Source organism: Cheilinus undulatus, linkage group 10 (genome assembly GCF_018320785.1).
Source record: "Cheilinus undulatus linkage group 10, ASM1832078v1, whole genome shotgun sequence".
Classification (NCBI taxonomy): domain Eukaryota; kingdom Metazoa; phylum Chordata; class Actinopteri; order Labriformes; family Labridae; genus Cheilinus; species Cheilinus undulatus.
The window spans coordinates 47,398,624-47,408,076 of NC_054874.1; the positions used below are offsets into that span (position 1 = coordinate 47,398,624).

The following is a 9,453-nucleotide window of genomic DNA, read 5'->3' on the forward strand; positions in this document are numbered from 1 at the left end:
TGGATAACAATAATAATTATATTTTAGCATTAAAAATATCATTTTGGTTAAAGAGCTTCTACATATTGGTGTATTACCATTGCAGAAACATAAAGAATGATTTTGGTAACTACCAATGCTGTTAATTTAGGACAGCTGTGGCATAAACCTTACTTTGGTTAGAGTTAGGGTGGTCTAATGCATTTGTTAAGCACTGTATATTTTTTAATTGTATCCCTTATTAATAAATCCCCTAAGACAAGAGCTTTTAAAAATACATTTTAGCTTAGGTCCTGATAAGTTCATCCTTGTCTTTCAAGGGTAACTAGTTTTGACGGTTGTCCTCCTGAAGGTCCTGTTTCTGGAAAATGCAGTGCTAGGTTTTTGGCTATTTGGGGATCTTCCATCTGTCTGGCATTGAAAAAGGTATGGTAGAGTCGTTTTTCATTATTTTGATGATGGACCACAAGGACTTGTTAAGGCCAAGCATGAACAGAATTTAAACTAAAATTCTAAAATGAATTTCTTGGATTTTTACAAAATCCCCACCAATTCCCTGAAAAATTCAAAGAAATTACGGTAAATTTCTGTGAAAATTCTTTAACATTTTCTTAAAGTATCCCATCAAAAGTACCCCAAAATTTCTTTGTAAAAATTCCCAAAATGTTTCAGTGAAACTTTATCATAAAGCCCAAACATTCCAGTCCACCTTATTCCCGGGGCTGCTACTGTAAATCTGAAAATGGGCGAATATTCAGGTGCTAGAGCAGAAGGACATTAAATACATCTATTCTAATACAGTAGCTAATGACAGATGCTAACAAAGAACGGCAGTTGCTTCGATAGGAATTCCCCTCAAATTTTTAAATATATAATATATTTTTTTAATCACATGTTCACATTGTTTGTATTGTAAGCTGTAAATAGGTAAACAAGGTGGATACCACATTATTCCTGGGGCGTCTTCTGTAGCTATGAATGTGGGTGGAACTTCCCGTACAGTAACAGTAATAGCAAAAACATGATTCTTCCAAAGGCTTACCAAAGTGATTTAGCCTCAACAGTGGTTGTTCTGAAATAAATAAATATTTGCTGCAATAAATACTGCTCCATTTTTGTTAAATCAGTTTGAGCTTGTAGCGCCACATTATGTAATAACGCCGCATTTTGTAAGCCACTAAGCGGTTAGGGTTAGGGCAAGGTAGTAGAGTATACCCTGGAGCCCACCTTAAGTCCTAGGGTTAAGGTTAGGTGTTTAGTCTAGAGCCCTGAAGGGGGGGGGGGGGTAGGTTTAGGCATAAGTCACTAAGCAGTTAGGGCACTAAGTCCTATGGTTAGGGTTATTACATAATGAGGCGTTATTACATAATGTGGCGCTACAGAGCTGAAAGTTTTAGATTATATTTTCTGTAATGCTCAGTACCTGTTGCTTTGTTCGTGATACTAATAACGTGACAAAGTTAAATATCTGGATTGTTTGGTTTTATGAATATATTCCCACATTTTAAGAGGTATTAGTTTGTGAAATGGACATTTCAGCAACCCCACAAACTAGAAATTTATCTGAAGGTGGTGTCCAAACTCCTTTTAACAAAACGTGATCGTCTCTTTCTGTAGTGATATGAAGCTCATAAAGTTAGCTAAATGTGCTTGTCTAGGTACTCTTTAGTAGAGGGTGGAGAAATAATAGCGTTATCCCGTTTGAGGTGAAGCAAATTTTACAGATTCTGGTATCAAAGTTGCTCTAATAATCACTTTCAGCATCTTGTTTCTATGTAAAGTCCCATTTAGATAGAACGGAGCGGAAGTTTCGCCCACATTTCATGCAGAGAATCATGGGGGATAGGAATAAGGTGGATAAAAATCCCTAAAATGTCAATGCACACTAATTCAAATTTTCAACAAATTCCCCAGGTTTTCTTGTCTTATTCCCAAACACCGAAAAAATACATTCCTCATTTGTCCATCAAACTGAAAAAAATCCCCCAAACATCCCAACAATTTCCAAAAGACCCCGTCCCAGAGTCCCCAAAAAAGTACAAATACATTACCCATAATTTGTTTTTTCATATACAGGAAGGATAGCTAACATTTTGACATCACAGACAATGAACTCCTAGGCCATGCAGTTGAGGAAGCACTTGGTGGAAATGGAGTTTAAAGCGCTGTAGCCTTTGGTGTGCAGGGTGGAGCACATCTCCCTGCCACAGCAGATGGCGACCAGTCATCGGAGCAAGGGAATTTGACACAGACCCCATGGTTGACCCTTCCTAGGACCGTCCAGGAGGGCAGTTGTGACATAGCCACAAAATTTAGGGTGGGGTTAGCTAATGTTTGATTTAGGGATTTATATGGGGAAAAAACCCTTGCAAGGTTAGATCCTTAGCTTTCCTACCTGAGTTTCTTTTTTTCTTTTTTGTTAAGCTTACAACAACCTACAGTATACAAAACAAAATTGACTTGGAGAATTTTTAAACCATCCATTCATCCGTTTTCTTCCGCTCGGGTCGGGTCGCGGTGGCAGCAGGTTAAGCAAGTCAACCCAGACATCTCTCTCCCCAGCAACATTTTCCAACTCATCCTGGGAGATTCCAAGGCATTCCCAGCCCAGATGAGATACACAATCCCTCCACCAAGTTCTGGGTCTACCCTGGGGTCTTCTTTCAGTTGAATGTGCCTGGAAGACCTCCACAGGGATGTGACCAGGGGGCATCCTGATCAGATCCTGAACCATCTCAACTGGGTCCTTTGAACGTGAAGGAGCAGCGGTTGTACTTCGAGATACTTCCGGATGTCTGAGCTCCTCACCCTACAGCTGAGCCCAGCCACCCTCCTGAGGAATCCCATTTCAATCCCTTGAACCTGCGATCTTGTTCTTTCCACCATTACCCAGAGTTCAAGACCACCGGTGAGGGTTGGAACAAAGATCGACCATTAAATTGAGAGTTTTGCCTGCTGGCTCAGCTCCCTCTTCACCACAACGGTGCGGTACTACGTCTGCAATACCACAGATGCTGCACCAATCGACTTTCAAACGAAGTGGACTTCAGTTTTGGTTCAGGGTGGATTAAGAGATTGGAATTGAAGATAGCTGCAACCCCACCACCTCATCTAGCGTCTCGTAGTATTTGAGTATCAGTATGACTGAGTTAATTCATTTAAAACTAGATCAAAATTACAATTTCAGCTGAAATTGCATGCGGATGCTGAGAGCTGAAGAGCTTGTGGAAGAACTGCTGAAAATAGCCAAAAGCACAAAATAGCTGAAAATAGCATAAAATAGCATAAAATGCCATAAAAGTAGCTGCAAATTGCATTCAGTAGATCAAAAAAGGATAAAATAGGTGAAAGTGCACTCAAAATAGCTTAAAATAGCATAAAAATAGCATAAAATAGAATAAAATGCCATAAAAATAGCTGAAAATAGCATAAAAATAGCTATATATTAAAAATGAGAAAAGTTAGAAATGAGAAAAGTCATAGCAGTCGAGTGATGAAGAAACTGAATTTTTTAAAGTTTAAATGGTGTTGATACGACAAAGTACGAGGGAGGAGATAGCCGGCACGGAAGAATAATAATAATCAAAATGGCTGACGCGAATATCAAAAATGTGGAGGCTCAGCATCAGCACTAATAACATTTCCATCCTGATGTTGCCACCATTTTCTGGTATCAGCTCATTTATTGTGACAGCCGGACCAGCCTCCACTTCCTGTTTGAAAGAAGTGGAGGCAGAAATGTAGACTGGAGACCAGTCTCTCATTCCTCTCCTGTTCCAGTTAAGTGTCCACTTTTCCATCTTTGCCATGTTGGAGTGTGATCCTTACAGCATCTCTCAGAAAAGGGCGAAAACAGGATGCAGAAGTTGAATGTGCGCATTTTCTACGAGGTTAAATTTGTTTTTTCTTTTGTTCAACCAAATTATGTAAGAGCTTGTTTTTCTGTTGGGGTGACTCGTCTTCCTGTTGGCTGAGTCAGCGATATTTCCGAGCTCTAGAATGTTGATCCCCGGATTAAAGAGCAGACAAAAGAGAGCGGCCCCCGTCACAGCAACAGCGGGTCGAATTGTTCCAGACAATAATACCACGTCCACCGTCTTTATCACTGGACAGAGCCATCAACACCGAGTCCATCAACACCGAGTCCATCTATTCCGAGCCCCTCCTCACTGTAATCACACCGAGACCATCAAAACAGAACCGTCAACATGGAGCCTGTCAAAACAGAGCCCCGCCCCTTGATGACAGCACAGTTTATCAACACTGGACCCCTCCTCTACGTGATGACAGAACTGAGCTCGTACTCTTAGCGATAACACAGCTCCACAACCATCAGAAGTTTAGCGGAGTCTCACATTAACCTACAGCTGACCAATCAGTGCTAAAGAACCGGACTTCCTGCGGTCTGTCGGTTTGATGGTCTTTGAGTTTCCTTCCACCATGATCCTGAAGACTCTCCTACTCTGCTTTGTCACCGTGCTCCTCTGTGCAGGTAAGACCAGGTCAGATCTGGAGTATCAACAAGATTCTGGAGTGTTTTTGTTGAAATTTTCATGAAGCTCCTGCTGCAGTTTTAGTGTTTACATTAATGCCTGCGGAAGTTCAGAACTATGGAATCAGCAGAAACCTGGAGACTTTTACCCATGAGCCTTAGCAGTCGTTGAGCCTGCTCTGTGATTTTATGTGGTCTTCTTCTTCATGGCTGAGTTGCTGTTGTTCCTAAACTCTTCCACTTTCTAATAATATCACTGACAGTTGTCTGTGGAATATCCAGCAGGGATGAAATTTCACCAACCGTCTTGTTCAAAGGTGTCATCATCACAGAACCACGCTGGAAGTGTCTGAGCTCTTCAGACACGTTTAGAATCACAGATGTTTGAGACATACACGCATTTAGTATTTATTATTAGTTATTTATTTATACTTTTTAATTTAATTTTATTGTTTTTATTATCAATCTCTAAAAACACAGAGAGAGCCTAATGTTTACCCTCAGTAATAACGAAATAGAAAGTCAACAGGATGGTGACACTGAGCTTCTTTATGGTTCAAGGTTCTCTTTACTATCACAATGAAGGGCAATTTATTTTGCAACCAAACAAACATCCAGAGCAGCAAAAAAAACAAACAAACAAACAAACAAAAAACACAGGGCTCAAAGACACAATAGGCAGTACAACAGTGAACATACATAGCAAGAAATAACACAGGAACACAGGGAATTATTCAAATCCAATGTCAGCAAGGACAAACATTTTTAACCTTTTTGTACTGCATGCTGAATCTGAGACCAGAGAGTAGCAGGTACTTAGTCTGCTCCTCTTTCTTCATACTGTTCTCTTTCCTCTTCTTCATCGTCCTCTTCGTCTTCTCCTCCCTTATCGTCTTCTAATTCTTTGTCTTCCTCTCCTTCTTCGTCGTCTTCTCCTTCTTTGTCTTCTTCTCTTTGTCTTCCTCTCCGCTGTCATCCTCTTCTCCTTCATGGTCTTCTTCTCCTCCATTCTTCTTCTATTCTGTAGTCGTCTCATCCTCTGTTATCGTCTTCTCCTTTTTCATTTTCTTCCCATTTGTTATCTTCTTTGTTCTCTTCTCTTTCTGCATTTACTTCATCTTTTCATTCCTAGCCCCTTCTCCTTGAACGTTTTCTTTTTTGGTCTTCTTCTCCTCCATTGTTTTTGTCTCCTTCGTCCTTTTTTTCTCCTCCATGGTCTTATTCTCCGTCGTCGTTTTCTCCTTCTTCTCTTTTGCCATCTTCTCCTCTGTCATCTTCTTCTCCACCGTTGTCGTTTTCTCCCTCTTTGTCTTCTTCTCTTTGTCGTCTTCTCCTTCATCGTCTTCTCCTCCGTTGACTTCTACTCCTTCTAAGCCTTCTTCGTCTTCCTCTCTTTCATTTTCTTCTCCTTCATCTTCTTCTCCTCCGTCGTCTTACTGGTAATGGTAAGACAACGGGAGTGTTACTGCCACTAGGACAGGACTGTTGATCCCACAGACAAACTAAACATAGACGCAGCATTAACAAACATATAACTAACATATTTCTGGTCTGCTCGTACTGGCAGACCAGTGATGATGATATCTAACCAGTAGATGTGGTGTCTATGTAAATTATTTCTATGGTGAATGCCCCCAAACTCAATTTGACACGTATGTGTAGAAACGTTTTGATTGAGTCTTGACAAGCTCAGGAAGCAGGAGTAATGATATTTCACAATAAAAGCCCCTGGGCAGAGATGGGCATTTTGGAAGGGCTGCTTAATAATTTCTCTAAAGCTCAAGAATCCATACGATCCATGATAACACGTTAGAGCAGTGATTGGACATCAGAGAATGATGACTCAGCTATATTTACAGTTAATGATGATTGGTCGGTACCTGGGTAAACATGCAGGTGTGACTTACATAAACTCAGGGACAAACTGGGAAGATTTGACAGTGTAAGCTCATTCTTTGTGGTGTAACATAATGTTACATTATTCTCTATCATTTTATTTTATTTTATATTGAATAACGTTACGTCATGTTCTATGATGTTCTCTAATGCAATGGAATTTTACTCTGTTCTGTTTATGATTGTCTAACCTGTCATATTTATTTATTTTTCATCAGATGCTGACGATCGATCCAGACTTTACAGGAAGGTAAGGCAGAAACATCAAAAATAATCTCTCAGAAATTAATCAGGATTAGTTCACTCTTTCTGATCAGATCAATTTTCTTAGACATTTTCTGATCAATAGCTGCCATCTCTGATTTTTCAGCCTTCCTGCGGGGGAGCGAGCGTGGCTGAGGCATGTCCTCTGAATTATTCCCCCGTGTGCGGCAGTGATGGCGTGACATATCCAAACGAGTGTTCTCTGTGTGTCCACAGACTGTGAGTACTTATTGATCAATAATCTGATTGATTTATTGATTTTTTTTTTTTAAGAAAGTGCCACAGTGACCCGCTGTGGACAGCCTCAGGGTTAGACAGAAGTCTTTCCTCTACAGGCTGGCTTTAGACTATGTGATTTTGACAATGCGTCACTCTACAAAACCGTTTGTCATTCCCGACACTCTAAATCAGGCCGAGTTTTGACGATGAGCCTAAATCTGGCTGAATTTGTGTAGTCTGAGCCGGCCTTTAGTGAGCTCCTTCCTGGGCTGGTAGAACAGGTACGTTGTGTCTTAAAGCTCAGGGTAGCCACAGACAGACTCCACAAGTTTTTCCAGTTACTGAGAATTTAAATCACTTGTTACCCATTGCTATTACAACCGACAACTCATTGATAAAGGTTAGAAAACCTCCATTTCAGCGGACGGCATGACGGGACTGAAAGCACAGCAGCATTCTTGGACGAAAAAGAACAGGGAAATAAACTTTTCCACCACCAAGGACAGTTATTCCAACCTCACAAAGTACCGAGTTAAACAACACGCTTCAGCTAAGCTAGTTTCCAGAGCGCCGGGCGCTACAAATACTGCTAACCTCGGTACAGCTCACGTTAGCACAGCAGACCAAGGAGGAGCCACTCCATGTAAACAACCAAGACTGGTTTTAAAATCCCCACCAGCTGACCAGTGTGTCACTAAGGAAGCACTGAACTGACTAATAGAGAGGTATGTTGTTAAAGACATACAGTACTTCTGATATAAGCTGTAGAGTTCGCTGCCTTCAGAGAAATAACGAGAATGAAACAGACGAGATTGGACCATCACAGAAAGACGTTTAGAGAGCAGCTGGGATTTAATACATGCACTGTTAACAGAGTACAGCTATTTCAGACTTCTTAAACAGTGTACAGATGCTTTAACAGGGCCAAAAGTTTAGAAACTTTTCTACTGTGTTCTATTGTTTCACCACTAATGATAATGACTACAATGTTATATAACATTAGAGTTATTTCCTCTCACACTGCCACAACAACACAGTTTAACGTGATGTGAGAAATAATGAAGATCCAAGCAAGAAAAATAAAAAAAGTAATGCCTGAGTTACTTTTCAAAGTAACTAGTTACTTCTGCCATGCACTAACTTAGCTACTAACTCAGTTACTAACTCAGTTACTAACATAGTAACTGAGTTAGTAACCCAGCCCCAGGGTAGTCCTTTAGAATCATCCCGTGGCATATATGAAAGATGTCATAGGTCAATTTCCATGCAGACTCGTGAGTAATTCGCTGGGGTCCGATTTTTCAACTCTCGCAAATAAGAGGCTGAAGTGAACAACACATTGAATGCATCGCAACTTCGCCTCTTTGAGCAGAATTGAACAGGTCATCGCAAAAAAGCAGGATCAGGCATGGTGCAGGTCTTAGATGGTGCAGGTCTTAGATGATGCAGGTAATGGAGCAGTGCAGGTCTTAGATGGTGCAAGTAACTAAGAACTAAACAGAGAAAAATATGATGACTGATATCAAACATGTTGTGGTCATTTTACCTCGTCATTGAACATGTTGGAGTTAAAGTTTTTATTCTGGTAGGAGAATATTCCAAACCTGTAGGAGGACTGGCCAAATATTTTTTTAACTTCGCTGGTTTCAGTCTCCTCTGCTTCTGTTGGTGGCTCCTGTACAGGAGTATTTTTTACTTCTCTGTTCAGCTGTGGAGAACAACCACTGGCACACCTGAAATTCAGTTTGATGAATTAGATGTTTATGAAGTTTTCAGTGAATTATACGACGTTGCCAGTTCAGTGTTTCTACAGCCGTGACTGTTTATCATTGACCATTGTTTGCTGATTCTCTGTACAGGGAGAAAAATGCTGACATCATGGTGGTGGCGGATGGACCCTGCTAAGGATGACATCATCAGCCCTTGTTTACCTGTGTACCTGTCAGCTCACCATAACTGCAGCCATGTTTGATAACGCTAACACAGTTATAAAGGAGCTTTATACAGAAATCTGATGGTTTAGAGACTTTTATATCCTAGGTGGGTTGTCGTTGTGGTTTCATTGTTGTTGCTGTGTTTTATATTTTGTAAAAACAAAACAAAAAAAAAAATAAATGTTGCAGAAATAAAGTTTTTTTGTCCAGTTTTTTAAAGTCAGTAAATCAGAGCAGTTCTCCCATCAGTTACCTGTTATGAGCATTTCAGTCACAGGATTTATTAGCTCCTTAGCTCCGAATGTTGAGATTAAACAGAGATGAGATTAGACTGAACAGCCCATCCTTTTAAAATAGGCCAAGGTCCTCTGACCAATTATAATTAAATGCAAAAAGACACTAAATATTGTAAGATACCCAAGGGGCAGAGATTAACTCATAGATTAGCTTTAAAAACTATCAAAACCATCAAAGACACTGCTTGGAGACAGTTCAGTATCAGGTTTTAAGACTGTGCTGTGGGGCCATGAAGTCCACTCCAATGCCAGCCTTACAGGTGGAATCAGGAGAAAAGCCTTTAGAAATGCAAAAGATAAGGCTTCAATTAACATACTGGGTAAAGGGGCAATCACCTGTGCCAGGTCACACCTGAACCATGTCAAGAAAAAA

The 9,453-nt window shown here is 40.4% G+C and overlaps 1 protein-coding gene across 1 annotated transcript; it reads left to right on the forward strand.

Moving 5' to 3' along the window:
• Positions 1 to 1,339: 1,339 nt before the first annotated feature.
• Positions 1,340 to 8,967, forward strand: LOC121516472 (probable pancreatic secretory proteinase inhibitor). The gene is made up of 4 exons (XM_041797772.1): positions 1,340 to 4,471; positions 6,586 to 6,617; positions 6,738 to 6,850; positions 8,710 to 8,967. Exons 1-4 carry the CDS (start codon positions 4,396 to 4,398, stop codon positions 8,753 to 8,755), a joined length of 267 nt encoding a protein of 88 aa, XP_041653706.1. The 5' UTR covers positions 1,340 to 4,395; the 3' UTR covers positions 8,756 to 8,967.
• The last annotated feature ends 486 nt before the right edge of the window (positions 8,968 to 9,453 follow it).

Coding starts and splice junctions, on each gene's coding strand:
- LOC121516472 (XM_041797772.1), top strand. CDS start 4,396: ATGGTCTTTGAGTTTCCTTCCACCATGATCCTGAAGACTCTCCTACTC. Junction 6,618..6,737: donor GATCCAGACTTTACAGGAAG/GTAAGGCAGAAA, acceptor CTGATTTTTCAG/CCTTCCTGCGGGGGAGCGAG. Junction 6,851..8,709: donor TCTCTGTGTGTCCACAGACT/GTGAGTACTTAT, acceptor TTCTCTGTACAG/GGAGAAAAATGCTGACATCA.